General features: G+C 42.4%; 1 protein-coding gene and 1 pseudogene across 6 annotated transcripts in view; one reads left to right on the plus strand and one right to left on the minus strand.

Annotated features, from left to right (window-relative positions):
- Dmxl2 (Dmx like 2) overlaps positions 1–15,692 on the minus strand; it is a 120,123-nt gene extending 104,431 nt beyond the window's left edge. For all 6 annotated transcript variants that reach the window (XM_035444394.1, XM_035444393.1, XM_035444391.1 and 3 more), the window contains exon 1: positions 15,606–15,692. In XM_035444394.1, coding sequence (XP_035300285.1) covers positions 15,606–15,692 — 87 coding nt within the window. The remainder of the gene's footprint in view (positions 1–15,605) is intronic.
- LOC103160495 lies at positions 5,174–5,950 on the plus strand (annotated as a pseudogene).
- Positions 15,693–17,238: the final 1,546 nt, after the last annotated feature.

Here is a 17,238-nt window from a genome sequence, read left to right on the forward strand (position 1 = left end):
CAGGAAAGACTTACAGTGGAGGGATTGGGACATCAACCCAGCCACATAACCTTCAACCTACAATTTGTCCTACCTACAGGATGCACTGTGGTCAAGAGTATAACAGAAATTGTGGGAGTGGCCAACCAATGACTGGTCTAGCTTGAGACCTATGCCATAAAAGGGAGTCTATCCCTGACATTGTCTGGAGGGCCAGGAACCAAAGACCTAGGATAGCCCAGAGACCTAGAATAGAACCGAATACAACCAGAAAAAAAAAAAAGTCAATAAAATGATTCCTAATGATAGTCTGCTATACTCATAAACAGGAGCCTAGCATAATCATCATCAAAAAGGCTATCCAGCAACTCATAGGAGCAAATGTAGAGACCCCCCAGCCAAACATTAGGCAGAAGTTGGGGAATCCTGTGGTAGAGGGGGAGGAAGAATTGTAGGAGCCAGAGGGGTCAAAGACACCACAAGAAAACATACAGAATCAACTAACCAGGACTCACAGGGGCTCACAGAAACTGAACCGGCAATCAGGAAGCCTGTATGGTACTGACCTCGGCCCTTGGCTTACATGTTATAGTTGTATAGCTTGGTCTTCTTGTGGGACTCCTAACAGTGGGAGACCTTCTGCCTTTCCTTCTCACTGGGTTGTCTTGTCCAGACTTACTTAATATGAGTCTTATTGCAACTTGACATGTCATGTTTGGTTGCTATCTCTAGGGGGCCTGCCCTTTTCTGAAGTGGGGGAATAGGAAGAGAGGGATGAGAAACTGCAGTTGAAATGTAATATATGAGAGAAGAATAAATTTTAAAATTAAAAAAAAAACAGTTGAGATGGCTTCTACAAAATCTATAGTTACTAAGAAGATTTTAAATTTCAGAGATTTAAAAAGTGATTTTGCGCCGGGCGTTGGTGGCGCACGCCTTTAATCCCAGCACTCGGGAGGCAGAGGCAGGCGGATCTCTGTGAGTTCGAGACCAGCCTGGTCTCCAGAGCGAGTTCCAAAACTACACAGAGAAACCCTGTCTTGAAAAAAAACAAAAAAAAAGTGATTTTGCTCTGTTCTTCATTTTCATAACCCAGTTTTATCAGAGGAAGAATTTTTGGTACAGGAGAAAAATGAGTGTTCACTAAGCAAATGTTAGAATAACTCCAGGGAATATGGCCATGAGCCCCTTTGTGCTAGGTAAATGAAGCAGCTCTGATGTCCTGGGTATGCACTGATTCCCCACATGCAAAGGAGAGACTTGTTTTGCAGTCTTGCGAACTGACTAAAGCTACAGAACAAAATGACCCTCTCCTTTTACTTTAATAGAGTGTTTTCAACACTTGATAAAAGCATTAAATATCACCTATTAAATAGAGGCAAAAAGTTCTGTGATATAACATACTAAATTACCATGATAAAGATACCATTTCCTTCTTAAGTGAAGTTAAGGTCATCCAGAGCAAAGATGAAACATGTCTGATTATCCCAGCCTCTCTCACTTCAGTTTTAGATAACTGCACTGGCAATGTTATTTTCATAAAAAACTAATATTGTAATTCATATTGTTCCAATCTCTCACATTTCTTATACATTTCAAATAGTTAAATACAAATGTCAAGTAAATGCCAAGTACAGCAGTTCATGCTTGTCATCTCAGTACTTGAGAAACTAAGGCAGAAGGATTACTGTAAGTTCCAAGCCAGCCAGAGCCAAAGAGTAAGACCCTGTCTCAAAACACTAATAACAAAGTTAAATATAAAAATGAAAATGTTTAAAATTTTTACATGAATCTGACTTTCCCTAAGAAAATACAAAATATAAATAGAACTATGTTACTGGTAGGGACACAGTCTAGGAAACACCTCATTAGGTGATTTCATCAGGGTGTACTGTAGTCTGTAAACAAGCAAAGAACTAAAGATAAGAGGACCCTCAACGCTGTATAAATTACCTCCAGAAAAGTTCTGAGAAGCTAATGTTGACCTACAAATCTGTCTAACAGCCAAAAATCAAAGTATAAACTGACAAAATCTTCCCAAGAGGCAAGTGCAGTGCCACACTCTATGGTTCCAACTAATTAGGGCTGAGAAAGGAAATGACTTAAAACCCACAAGCCTGGCAACAATCTCAAAAAAAAAAAAAGGGGGGGGGCAGGTAATTAAGAAAGGAGGAAGGAAAACAACAATAAGGATGTCTGGAAAAGTCATAAGAAATCATACTATTAACTATCTACATAAAAACAAACCTACAATAAACATAACTCTATGTATAAATATACATACATAATTTAAATGAGCTTTCCTCATCTGGGCTGAAAATGCTCCTTTCTAGAGCTAATGACTATCTAACAAAAACCTAAATACACCAGATATGAAAAGCCTTCTTCTGAGTTTTTGGTCAGGGCTGTCCAAGAGATGCCCAAAACATACAGCCTATTGTTATTGCCTATGGTTCTCCCCCAGAGTGGAAGGTAAGTCCTTATTACTAAAGACACCCAAGTTTCAGAAACAGGACCCAGAGAGCCCGGAGCTGGAACTAACCTGCATGTCTTTTCCTGAGGAAAGAAACCAACAATCCTACCTACGTATGAACACCTATAACCCAAAACAGTGGTGCAGCATGGCATCATACCCTAAGGGTGCAGTAGTAGCATATACCACCTTGGCAGTGTCCAACAGCTCTACAATTGGACTTAAGGCCCACTCAACAAGAGAAAAACCATGCTTGGGACTGGAAACCGAGCTAATGAAAACTAGTGAAGTCACAGATCTTGAAGAAACTACAATGATTGCTTCCCTAAACCACAATGCTTGCTCTGTAACTAGACTACATTTGTCTTTATACTCAGAGGTAAGTGTAGTAGTCCTCAAACCCTAATCAAGGGAACATCTCTTTGCAACAGATGAAGACAATTACAGAAACCACACCCTATCAAAATGCAGAGTTGTGAATCCCAGTCCTAAATGATACATCTACAAAAGAGCTCCAGAATCTAAGGCTCTGGGAACACTACAGAAGAGAGGGAAAAAAAGACTTAAGAGCCAGAGAATCAGGGAGTTTGAGATTGTGTCTCTCCTAGTGTAAACAAACATACACTGAACAAGGACAATACACCAATAGACATGCCAAAGTGGTTGGAGGAAAGCCCATGAGGCCTCAACCCTATGCAAAGAATTACAGGCAACTAAGAAATGCTGAGTGGGAGAAACAGTATTTTTCTCTTGGCATTTCTTAGTTGCTTGTAGTGCTTACAAATGGCCATCCCTGAAGTCATATACATACAAGTAACATTATACAGACTGAGCAGGTTATATTTAGGAATCTACATGAATATACATCTATTCGTACAATGACAATTAATGAAAAAAGACCATGGATTTGATAAGAGCAAGGAACGGCTTATGGGAGGGTTTGGAGGGAGGAAAGGGAAAGGAGAAATGATGGCAGCTACAATCCACAGACCTACAGAGACTACAAAACGAGAGCTCGAAGAGGGATGCTCAGATCTCCCCAGGAAGGGAAAATAGAAGAGATTTCATGGATGGACTGGGGACAGATGGAGAAAGGAACATGAGGGATAAAGTTGTGGGAGGCATAGAGGGGGAGAGTACCAAAAGAGACAATTGCAAGTGGAATGGGGGGGAGGCAAGGGAAACTCTCAGGCCAGCTAAGACTCCTAGCAATAGTGGACAACAGCGGATATGTAGCCTGAACTGGCCATCTCCTGTGATCAGCTAAGACTTCCAGTGGAGGGACTGGTGACATGCAGTCTGTCCTGCCTATGGGATGTGCTGAGATATGAGTGACATAGAGATTGTGGGAGTGGCCAAACAATGACTGGTCCAGCCTGAGACCCAGGCCACAAGAGGGAGCTCACATTGGAGCACTAGGACACAGTCCCTAATACAGTCTTCCATGACCCTGAGACTAGCTAAGGAGATCAGGGCTTTTGGTGCATGCTTGTAATCCAAGCCCCAGCTGTCCTGGAACTCTCTCTGTAGACTAGGCTGGCCTCAAACTCACAGAGATCCGACCACCTCTGCCTCCCAAGTGCTAAAATTAAAGGTGTGAGTGTAAGACCCCTGGAAGCTCAGACCTCCAGGATCTCAGCCCAGGACCTCGGTCACCCCAATTACCGGGCGGAGTCGAAAGCTTGATGCAAACTACATGAGGCTTTATTATAGTTGTTTAATGAGCTAACCCCATGTTAGCTCGGGCCTTTCATCCACACGCCATGGCAGATGGCTAGGAAAAACAGCTCGAATCGTCTGCATAGAGATCTTATAGGGCAGCGTAAGGGGAGTATCTAGGGGTACACACAGGCTCAGGATTGGTGTGCCTCCAAGCTTGGAGGGCTTACCCTGTGTTGATTGGTCAACTGGTTGTTATGACCCATAGGCCCTCCCAGGGTGGTTGCTATGCTCTTCAAGTCATTGCTGTGCGCTTGTCCGTAAAGCACACCCAGAGCCGTAAAGCATAGCGCCACCAGCTAACTTCTGATTGGTTCCTTGCTACAAGGCAGGCACCTAACCTCCTAGTAACTAAGACAAGGTCAGACAAGCACATGTTCGGCTGTTATGGCTGCCGAAATGGGGAGCTGGTCCCTTCATGAGCTACCACCAACCAGCTTCTAATGGCTGCTTTTTTTAATCTTATTTTATGCACTTATTTTTATTTAGTATGTGTATACTACTGCCTGTATAAAGGTTAGAGAGTAACTAGTAGAAGTCAGTTCTCTCCTTTCATCATGGTTGTCCTGGAAACAAAACTCAGGTGGTGGGGCTTGGCATCAAACACCATGACCCACCACCTCCCAGCTAGAACCCCAGTTTTTATGTGAAAAAACTTTTCATATCATTTTGGAAATAACACTTCCATGGATGAAGATGGACTAGGAATTACAGGACAGAAAAACAATTACACTATGGTTATGGTTAAATAAAATAAATGCCACTGGGCAGTTGTAGGTGCATGCCTTTAATTCCAACACTTAGAAAGCAAAGGTTGGCCAGCCTGACCTACAGAATGAGTTCCAGGACAGCCAGGGATACACAGAGAAACCCTGCCTAGAAAAATTAATTAATTTAGAAAAGAAATAATGCTCTCCTATTCCGCCTTCCATGAAGTGGACTTGCGAACCAGTGAGACCCAGAAGAGGGGAGGTCACAGACAGCTCCTCCAAGGCTGTCATCATGCCACAAAATAAATATATTGAATTACACCATAAACACTATGGGTATCATTTGGATTACCATGAGAAAAAGAGAAAGTCAGGAGGCCCATGAACATTCAAAGAAGGAAAAAAAAAAAAAGATTGTCCTGAAGGCTAAGCTCTACCATAAACAGCGCCATGCTGAGAAAAATACAAATGAAAAAGACTATTAAGATGCATGAAAAGAGAAACACCAAACAAAAGAATGATGGGAAGACCCCACAAGGAGCAGTCCCTGCCTATCTGCTGGACAGAGAGGGACAGTCTAAAGCAAAAGTAATTTTCCACATGATTAAGCAGAAACGAAAAGAGAAGGCAGGAGAATGGGAAGCCCCTCAACCCAAAATTCGTGCGCAAATCAGAAGTATTGAAATTTATTCGAACAGGAAAAAGAAAAAAGAAGGCATGGAAGAGGATGGTTACTAAAGTCTGCTTTGTTGGTGATGGTTTTACAAGAAAACCGCCTAAATATGAAAGGTTCATTAGGCCAATGGGCCTGCGCTTCAGAAAAGCCCATGCCACAAATCCTGAGCTGAAAGCTACTTTTTGCCTGCCAATATTTGGTGTGAAAAAAGAACCCATCCTCCCCATTATATACAACGCAGGGTGTAATCACCAAAGGCACAGTTACTGAAGTCAATGTGAGCGAGTTGGGCCTTGTGACACAGGGAGGCAAGGTTATCTGGGAAAGTATGCCCAAGTTAACAACAATCCTGAAAATGATGGGTGCAAAAATGCAGGCTTGCTGGTTTCATAGTTACTTCTACTGAAGACTACACAGCCTTAGGAAAACACCATCACTGTGATCTTTCTGAATACTACCAAGCTGCCTTACCCATGTGCAGTCATTGAGGAGTATTAAATTATAAAAAAAAAAAAACTGCTCAGTTAGAGAGAGAGAGAGAGAGAGAGAGAGAGAGAGAGAGAGAGAGAATAGCAAAGGTACGAAAACACATAGGTGGAACCTGGAGAATGTGGGCTTCCAAGGTTCTCTCTCCTGGGAGTCATACGCAGCACACTTCTTCCTCCACAACATATGTGAGGTGTTTTTGCCAAGAAAAGTGCACTTATGAATAAAAGACTAGGGCTGTTGTTAAAGGGTACTTATAACAGTATTTTGTCCACGCACAAAAAATCCTAATAGTCATTATAGTCATAATAACCCCAGTATCCCAAAAGGGAAACAGAAGTTCATTTTCAATCATAGTGTTCTAACAATCTAGACATAGTGGTAGATAAGATTCAGAACTCTAGGCATTCAGGCTAAATCTATCAATAATAAGAATATTCCAGTATACAGATTCCCAGGAGCTAGTCAAGCCTAAGACTACCTATACCTTTTCCTGTGTATTGTGTCACTGGAATCCATGTATATTTCTTGAACCTTGAATAACTGTTGCCATCTGTGATTTTTATGTCAATATACCAGCTTGTAAAGAGTTTCTAAATATTAATCTAATTTTATTACACAATATCAAAATAGTATACTTTATAGCTCAGGCTTAGAGCACACACCTGTAATTCCATCACTAGGAAAGCAGAGGTGGGGAGATCATTCCAAGTTCCCCAACTTGATCTACATAGTGAGTTTCAGGCCAGCCAAAAATGCTAAATATTTCTATAATATCATTGATCACAAAAGAAAATTATTTATACTGAGAAGCTATGAAGTTCACTGAACAAGTCAAGTTTTCGAAATTTCTAATTCTAATTTGGTTTTTATCATTGCCAACAAATAATGCCAGATCTTTGAAGGAACATTTTTGTTTCATTCATTTTTGAGAAAATGACTGCCAAATATCTAATACTGCATAGCTTTGGTTTATCAGATGGTCTTTCAAATAAAAATGATGTTCTATGAAATGAAAGGTTTTAGCTGAGCTCCTAATTAAAACACTGGTCCATTCATCTAGACTACTGTCCTTAAGGACATATCTTATACACATATGCATATACACTTCTGTTACACATTTATAAAAGATGAGTTCTCAAAAAGCTTACCATGGTGATGCCCTTGATTAGCCTTGATGGTAAGCCCACTTTTCAGCCCATGTTACTTTTTATTCTCAGACAGAAGCTCACTAAGTTTCCAGGCTAGCTTTGAATTCACTGTGCAGCCTAGGCTGCCCTTAAACTTATGGGCCGTCCTGCCTCAGCCTCCCAAGTGGCTGAGATTACAGCTCTGTACAATCAGAATTTTGTTCTTGAACTACAGATACTAAATAAGCTACGTAAATCTGTAAACTAAGTATAAACCAAACTTTTCATGTATTGGTTTCTTTTGGTTTTGTTTTCATGGGAGGGGGGACAGTGCACATGCCTGTTGCCACCCACTTGCCAAATAACTCAGATTTCCTGAGATTTTCCTAAAGTCATAGGAGAAAGACATCACTATGATTTAGTGTAATTAATTATTATTATGTCTGAGGAGAATCAATATTTAGAGGATGTGAAGAAAATGCACCTATTTGTAGGAGAACAGGAGAGGAGGAGGAGCAGGAAAAGGAGAAGGAACTGGAGGAGGAGGAGGAGGAGCAGAAAGAAGAGGAGGAGTTGAAGGAGGAGGAGCTGATGCTGTTTCTCCTCCCACTCCTCCTCCTGATCCTCCTGCTTCCACCCCACCTAAAATATTATCATTTGTTCTTTAAGTCATCCCATCAATTTACCACATCCAGTGAGTGCCAGATTCTATTCAGAAAGCCCCTTTGTACCACTGACATCTCTGTCAGGAGAAGGTTAACTGGCAGATGTATAAGACTGGGGACATTAAAAGAAACCTAAGCACTCATATTAGAAGGGGATCAGGAGTATCTACTTGTATACATGCATCAAGTCAACTCCTAGGATTACAATGAGCTATCTCTAAAAGAAAGAAAGAAAAAAATAACCACACAGCCTGTACAAGTTTGTCTGTTCTTTAGTAACAAGTTGTACCTGTTCCTTAGTAACAGGCTTGTAAGTTGACAGTATGAGTTCCAGATCAAAAATCTAATGCAAATTGGATTCCACAAACTCTAAAATTAAAAGCCTAAAATTTATACTAAAATATCTAACCTAGAAACTTGCTTTTAAAAAATAACTAGCCATGGGGCTGTAGATATGGCTCAGCCATTAAAAGCTCTGACTTCTCTTCTAGAAGACCCAGATTCAATTCCTTGCACCCACATGTCAGCTCACAACCATCTCCTAACACATGAAATACAATGGATCCAGCATCCTTGTCTAACCTCCTCGGGTACTAAGCATGCATGTGGTGCATACACATACATGCAGGCAAATACTCATACACATAAAATAATCTTTGAGTTAAAAAGTAATAATAGTGCTTTGATTTCTCTCATCTGAAGAAATTTAACTGCCCAAGCATGACTTATTTTTCCACTGGGTCCTGTGTTGTTAACCACATTCAGTACTCCTTTGGATGATTATATACCAAGACTCTGATTTGTTGTACACCAGTGGTTCTCAACCTTCCTTACGCACAACCCTTTAATACAGTTTCTCATGTTATGGTGAGTCCCCAGCCATAAAATTATTTGTGCTGCTACTTTGTAACTGTAATTTTGCTACTGTTAGGAATTATAATGGGAGTATCTGATATACAGGATATCTGATATCTGACCCCTGAAAAAGGGTTGTTCAACCCTCCAAGGGGTTGCAACCCACAGGTTGAGAACCATTGTCCTAAATTGTCCTAAGAATGGTTTGTGGCACACAGCTATAATCCCAGCATTTGGGAGGCTGAAATCAGAAAATTGTCCATTGAAGAGCATCCTGAGCAACACAGCAAGACGATGAAAAAAGGGAGTGCAGTGTAGTGAAATTGTTCAACAGATAAAGGCACCTACCACCATGTCTGATGACCTAAGTCCAATCCCTGGAACCCACATGGTAGAAGGGGATAACCAACTTCTACAACTTGTCCTCTGACAGCCACATGCATGCCATGGTACATACATGTAGACACATACACACACTTGATAAGTTCATTAATGTAGCATTTTAAAAAGAAGGGCAGGGAATTCCTTGTCAGTTCTGAGACTATTATTTCATAAATTCTCAAGAGATAAGGCAAAAGTAAACTAAGATCTACAACTTCACTACCATGTTATAGTGCTGGTCCACTTTTACTTTGGCCCCAGGAATTTCTAAAGAAATTCACTAAATGCATAGAGAGCACCTAATTTAAGAATTTCTGTTTACAGATGAAAAATGTAAAAATGTTTAGGTGATTTTATCAAGATCATAGACGTACTGGGACACTCAACTCTCATGGTGGAGTTGGGCATTCAGAATCACACCAGAGTTTTGGGAAGCTGTTAACCTTCCCACCTAAGCAGAAAAGCTAATTAACAATCTACACAGGACCCAGGGTAGTGGTTAAATTCCAGCACCCAGGAGGAAGGAGCAGGGGGATCTCTGTGACTTAGAGGCCAGCCTGCTCTACATACAAAGGCTACACAGTGACCCCCCATCTCAAGGGGGGAAAAAATCCACAATCTACACAGGGGCTTAGAATTCATACACTCACATACCAATTGACACTAAATGTAAGCCTTACAGTTTTTGAAATACTGCCTATCAACTCAAACAAAAAGTTACAGTCCAAAACCAAATGAGCTAGTTTCTCTTGGGGAAAAAAAAAATCCCTTCTAAATCTTTGACTTCTTTCTTCTAGGTAGTCAGATACATGAGGTGTCTGCCACACCTATTAGTAACCAGCCAGTGCAAGAGAAGTTTTCTGTCCAACTCTCCAATATCCCATGCAAAAGTAGCCCCTCATTCCAATAATAATAATAATAATAATAATAATAATAATGCTATGCAGCGGTCAGCTGTCGTTAATATAGTTAATTCCCCTATTAGATTTCTTTCTTTTTTTTTTGTTTTTGTTTTTCAAGACAGGGTAGCTTTGGAGCCTATCCTGACACTTGCTCTGGAGACCAGCCTGGCCTCGAAATCACAGAGATCTGCCTGCCTCTGCCTCCCAAGTGCTGGGATTAAAGATGTCTGCCACCAACGCCTGGCCCCCTTATTAGATTTCTAAGTTCTACACATCTCTGGTTGTCTCCCTTGAGTCAGGGCTATGCCCTTTGGGTTTTTTTTTTTTTTTAATCTCAAGAGTCCAGCACATCTATGCATTCAACAAACATGCTAAACGTATAAGCAGGTTGATAATTATGTTATTGCCATAATTCTAAAACTAAAATGTTACTCTATAGTAGAGTTTAAACACATTGAACTGCTAGGAAAGAGAGCATGTAACACTACTTCTAATTTTTTGTTTTTTAATTTATTTTTATGTGTATGGTGTTTTGGTTGTACATATATATGTCTGTGCACCATCCGAATGCCTGGTGCTGGTAGAGGATAGACAAGGTCCCCTGGGACTATAGTTACAGACAGTTGTGACCTGCCATGTAAGTGCTAGAATTGAACTTGGGTCTTTGAAGGGACTGCCCAAGGCTTAACTGCTAAGCAATCTCTCCAGCCCCTATCTTCTAATTCTTAAAGGAACAGTTTTCATTCAGACCAACCTTTTAGTGGTATATTAATTAACTTTTTAATTGTAGACCAAACATGGTGGTACATGTCTGTACCAGAGGCAGAGGAAAAGGGTCACAAATTCAAATTCAGTCTAAGCTAGACAGCAAGGACCTATCTCAAGAAAACAACAAAAGGTTGTGACTAACATTTGTAGATTATATTTTTTAACATTCTAAGGATATTTGCTACTTAATAAAGCCCTGTGGCTGACAAGAAAAAAATCCTACATGAAGAGAACTTGCTTGATATTCAGCCTTTGTATTACTCCAACTTTGGCTTTTGTTGTTCTTGCCTTTGGAAAGCCCTAAAACTAATCTTTCCAAACTATATATGCTCTTGTCTATCTTCCTATTTGTACTCATGTTCACCATGTTTAATACACCAATATTATAAACTCCTTAAGAATGGAAATGACTAGTCGGGCATTGGTGGTGCACACCTTTGGTCCCAGCACTCAGGAGGTAGAGGCAGGTGGATCTCTATGAGTTCGAGAACAGCCTGGTCTACAGAGCAAGTTCCAGGACAGCCTCCAAAACCACAGAGAAACCCTGTGGGAGGGGGGGAGAAAAAAGAATGGAAATGACTAATTTTCCAAACTTCTATCAAGGTGCTAAATCCATGTGAAGCTGAAATAACATCAATTGCCCTATACAACTAAAAAATACACACAGGAGGCCTGGCAATGGAGGCCCATGCCTTTAATCCCAGAATTAAGGAGGCAGAGGCAGGCAGATCCTGGTCTACAGAGTGAATGCCAGGATAGGCTCCAAAGCTACGCATAGAAACCCTGTCTCGAAAAGCCAGGAAAAAAAAAATAAATAATACACATAGGACTCTCTTAAGGACAGATGACAAAATTTTAAAATTATATTAATAAGCATCATGTATTACCATTAATTTAATAATTTAATATTTAGAGGAGGTCTATTTTTCAAGAAAGTAATAGGCATGAGATATATATATAATTTTAAAAAGCATCAGATCATTCACTTATTTCAAGGTAATTAAAAACAACATAAATATAACAAGGTGCAGACATGGTGGACTACCCAGGGTCTAGAACTTATTTCAGAATAACTATGTCTAAAACTTAGGTGCTACACTAAAAAGAACAGACTGATAAAAAGGTGATGCTTTAAAAACAATATACAAAAAAGTCATTTTAAAATGATATTTACAAAGTCACAATGAATGATGAAAGAAAAAAGAAAGCTGCTGTCAACTGATAGAACACAAATGAAAACCACCACAGCTCACAGTCACCAATGAAATGGCACCCATCACTGGGACACCCACTACAAATTGGGCCACCATGTCCATACAGCCAGCCCAAGCTGATCATGACATCACCAAGCAGCCACTTAAAGCCCAGCCAACCAAGCCACTCCACTATGTGCAATGAAATACACAGTACACTATTTTCCCATTATTACACACAATGTCTTTTTGTTGTTGTTGTTGTGTTTTTCGAGACAGGGTTTCTCTGTGTAGCTTTGGAGTGTATGCTGGCACTCGCTCTGGAGACCAGGCTGGCCTCAAACTCACAGAGATCCACCTGCCTCTGCCTGCTGAGTGCTGGGATTAAAGGCATGTGCCACCAACGCCCAGCTATGCACAATGTTTTAAGTGTTGAAAATCTTCTTAGAACAATTCTAATTCTTTCAGTTTACAGATTTTAAGTAACTTATCTATTTTGTACAGGTCCCCAAGGTACCAGGCAACAAATCAACTAAGAACCATTGGCTAGCTACAAAGCAGTCATTCCTTCTATATCATCCATGTCTAGAAGAACACAGAAAACACACACACACACACACACACACACACACACACACACACACACACACACTCGAGTGAGCACATGCACAGATGGATCAGCGCAGGCTCTCTGTTAAGAAGGAAACTTCTGAGAAAAGCCCATCAAATGAATAGTCACAAGACTCATTCCGGTCATGCCTAGCACCCCTTTAGTCACCTGATCCAGAACTAAAGGCTTTTTTTTTATCAGGCTATTATAAACTCAACTGACATGCTCTATATAAAGAGACTTCATTTTCTGTAGTTTTATTTTTACTATATATACAATTATTTGAGGTATCTTTTAGTTGATTCTAGAGGGCTTAAAAACACTTTATAATTGCATCTTTAAGCAAGTTTGTTTTCGTAACGCCAAGAAGATCATTTCTAGTTCAAAGCAAGATAACTAGAGCATGGCATGCATAATTAAGATACTAAAATGAAAGGTGTGCAAAATAGATCTATATCTGCACTTGCCAGAGGGTCAAAATAACATTGTCACAAATAGCCATCCTAAACCCAATAAATTTTCGGTTTTAGCTAGACGCTAATAAGCAAGGCTGTCCTGATGAACATAAATACGTAGTCTACAAGGCTGCAGAGACAGCTCGGTGGTCAAGAGCAGAGGACTTGAGTTCTGTTACCAGCAGCCATGCCAGGTAGCTCACAACTCCCTATAACTTCATCTCCAGGGGATCTGACACCTCTAGCCTCCAAGGGCACCTGCACTTACCTGTACACACAAACATACACAAAGACACATAATTTAAAACAAAATAAGTTTTTTGTTTTTTGTTTTTTGGTTTTTCGAGACAGGGTTTCTCTGTAGAGCTTTGGAGCCTGTCCTGGCACTCACTCTGGAGACCAGGCTGGCCTCAAACTCACAGAGATTGGCCTGCCTCTGCCTCCCGAGTGCTGGGATTAAAGGCGTGCGCCACCAACGCCCGGCCAAAATAAGTAATTTTAATGTAGGCTATAGTAAGAACACTGTCAAAGAGGGGACAATGTGAGAAGCAGACAGAGTCAAAGTGAAAGACCACAAGACATCTGACAATGATTCCTTAGCGTGGCTATGAGAAACAACTATATACTCTCAATCGAAAAGTGACATGATGAAACAATACTCAATATAAATAATATATATATATATATATATATATATATATATATATATGTCAGCCATGAGAAGCAGAACTGAAACACTGAGATAAGTATAAGGAATCCCATTTGGAAGCTTTCATATGAACACAAGTTGGTTCTCCAACGAGATGGTGACTACAGACATGCAAAGGGGTAAATCTGAAAGACATTACACAATCAGGTAGATTTGGTGATAGGATAAATTAAAGTGGGAACTATGGCCACATATGGCCTGTGGCATACCCACGCCTGCAAAGCACTGACAGTTCTTATACAGGCCTTCCCAGGAAAAATCTAATTGAAGTCTGCAAACCAGCTCCGCAGGGAGATAATAGGACACTATTTGTGTTTTGTTTTGCTTGTTTTAAGACACAGACCCCTACCTCTACTACATAAGTACTAGATTACAGGTGTGTGTGACACCACACCCAGCTAGTGCTTCATTTTAGACTGACACAGTAAACTACCATTGCCCCGTAGAGGGGAAATACCCACAATCAAAAGTACAGATTTACTTCTTGAAGGAAACCATTCTTCTGTTCCTAAGGGACTTCCTTCTACTCTACACACTAAAAGAAAAGTATTTTTTCCTCTATTCTCCAAACAGTCTCCACATACTCCATCTATACTAATATTTTTTAACAATTTTCTTTGTGAGGAAGAGGCATACAGAGGTCAGAGGGCAACCCACAATGAATTTGCTCTCTCCTTCTACCATGTGAGCCACAGGGGGATTTAGTTTGGTAGCAGGCACCTTTACCCTGAGAGCCATCTCACAGAGCCCCACACTGATGTTTTAAGTCACATGTGCACCAAACACACTACCAGTGATAGTGACAGAACAGTAGGTCAAACGACCCTGTTTTTTAAAGGATTCTTTCAAAAACAGAACAAAGCTGAACTGACTACATATAAAAATTAATGAGGACCAAAAGCAACCTTATCGGGTTATGTTTAATGAATCAAAACACTAAAAACAGATAAAGTGTTCCAGAATGCACTGCTACATAATGATTCTGCAGTTTTGCTGAAATTTTTTCTGCAATTTTAAAAACATGCTGCTGTAAAATAGACATCAGATCAAATGGTTTCCGTTATCCAAAAAGCATATTACTAAGCAATACCCAATTTTATTAAGCATAATGATTTATCAATATGTACTTAATAGAGGTCTCACTGATACAAATCCTTCTAAGAAGGGACATGTATAAATTTAATTTTTAAAAAACTCATTCAACCATGTGAGTTTTATAAAACAATCTCTAGGAGAGCTTGATTTTAACAAAATCAAAAAAGGGCTGATGACTCCCATGTGGTTGAGAAACACGTCTATGTCGTGTAGGTAGGGACTAGTTTCCAAAGCGTTATGTTTACATACATCTTTATCACACGCCCAAGAAAAAGTCATCAAATGTATACATGACTTCAGGTTTGAAAAAAAAAAAAAAACTACCTTGCAAAGATTAAGGTATTACCTATAAGGATCACCAAAAAGGAACCTTGCGCTAGATAAGATAGGCCACTCTGGAAAGGTGATTTCCATTCTAACTCTTTCCGGAATAGAGCGGATTTTTCTATTCCTCTGTGCTAAGATACTGCCTTGGGAGATCCAGAGGGCGCGTTTAAAGCCGCAGGCTGGTCAGGAAGCCAGGGCGCAGCGTCGCCTCCACACCCCATCACTTCCCACACCAAGACCGTTCGCTGCCAGCCCCGGAGCAGGTGGAAACCGCCCCGGGCTACGGCCGCTGCAACTACCTCCCGGCACCGCAGACCCGGGGGCTGCCCCGAACCTTCCAGCTCTGCCACCGGCACGCTCACAGGGCAGACGAGGGAGGTGATTCCCCCTTCTTCCCCGTGAAGCCCAGAGCCGAGGGGGCGTGGGTGGGCCCGCCGCTCGCAGCCCTACGGGAGGCCCCGGCCCTGCTCACCGTGAAGGGGACGTCCCCGACGCTGCCCACGGAATAGCAGTTGTCTCCAGGGTTGACAGCCCCGGTGAGGACCTGATGCAGATGCATCTCCGGATCCCGGCTGGACCGAGCTCTGGGCCAGAGGAGGACGAGCCCCGCGCCCCGCCGCAGCCGCTTCCTGTGCGTCCTCGGGATTCAGCGCCCGGCTCGCCTATCGCCTGCCGGACGCCGCCCGGCCATGGGAGGCTCCGGCCGCCGCCGCCCCGACCGCCGCTCGGCTGAGGAAATGCCCGGATGCTCCCACGGCCTGCCGCACCGGCGCACAGTGCGGGCGCAGGGCCGCGGCGCGTGCGAGGCGGGGGCGCCGCCGGGGAGCGCGCAAGCGGGGCGCGTGCGGGCCGTCACGCCGCGCGCAAAGGGAGAGGCCGGCGCACGCCTGGCGCGGGGACGCGACGCGGAGGGAGAAGGACGCTCGCTCGTGGCCGCGCTCTCGGCGCCGCGCGTGCGCGCACCACCGTCTCCGGGGCAACCGCGCGCGCCGCGTCGCGCGGACCCTCCGCGCCGGTTGCGCGCGCAGACGTGCGGGAGTTCCCTCGGAGCCTGTGGCCCTGGCCTCCGCGGGCGGGGCCTGGGGGCGAGCGTGTTTTGTGGCGAGCTTAAGCTTCTCCCGAGGACAGTGCGTGATGGTCATCGCGTCTGACCTCAGGGAAGGACACTGTCATCACTGGGAAATCCCAAGGTCTTAGGGTCCTTCTGTCTGTTTTAAGTGCCCGGCATCTTACAACCTTTGGGGGAAGCTGTACTACCCCCCCATCCCCGACATCAAACTGTTTGCTCACACTCTTTCTCACGCGTCCCCCTAGAGACCTGTGATTCCTCTATATAGATATTTTCCTTCTGTGAGTGATGTCATGAAGTCTCAGAATCGCCTGCTTTTCCAGACTGTCTGCTTAAATTGAAATCAGATCCCTGCTCCAGGTCGATTCATTGCGAATTTTTTAGTTCAAGCTACAGAGAAGAAACGAGGAACAGGGGTTAATGAGGAAAAAATTTTAAACCCAGACGTGCACCAGAAGTGTTACGAAAGATACAAAAATCGATGAGGCCACAAAAGAGGAAGAACAATATGTTGACTAAGGGGTTGGGAGGGAACCCTTTGAGGACCTAATTTTGACAGGCTACAGGGCAACTAGAAATGCTGCATTACAATAGACAAATTAGTGGGACCTAGAAAGTGAAAAGGCTAGGGGGGTTAAAGACATTAAACTTGTCTAATGCTTGAGGCAGGTGGTACTGTATACCAGTTAGGGAAAGAATGTGATAGTTAACAAGAAATGAAGGCACCCGGGAGGGATCTTTGCCCAGATTTCGTTCTGTATGTTCTGAAGACTATCACCTACTTCTGAGCTGAAATTTATTGTCAGAGCTGCTTTGGGAAGGTGACTGTGCAGCACAAACAAACGTTAAGCCAAGAGGGTGGGGGGAGAATGGGGCAGATGTGGCATGGTTGGTTACTGTTCCGAGAAAAGCAGCAGGAGTAATCAACTAATTCCCAGCGACTTAAAGCTCATCCCTTTTCATTTAGCGGCTTAAAAACACCCAGACATAAAAGTCACCCCCACCTCCAACCATCCGTTCCTTTTTGAGGTTCATG

The sequence above is a fragment of the Cricetulus griseus genome, chromosome 4 (assembly GCF_003668045.3).
Source record: "Cricetulus griseus strain 17A/GY chromosome 4, alternate assembly CriGri-PICRH-1.0, whole genome shotgun sequence".
Classification (NCBI taxonomy): domain Eukaryota; kingdom Metazoa; phylum Chordata; class Mammalia; order Rodentia; family Cricetidae; genus Cricetulus; species Cricetulus griseus.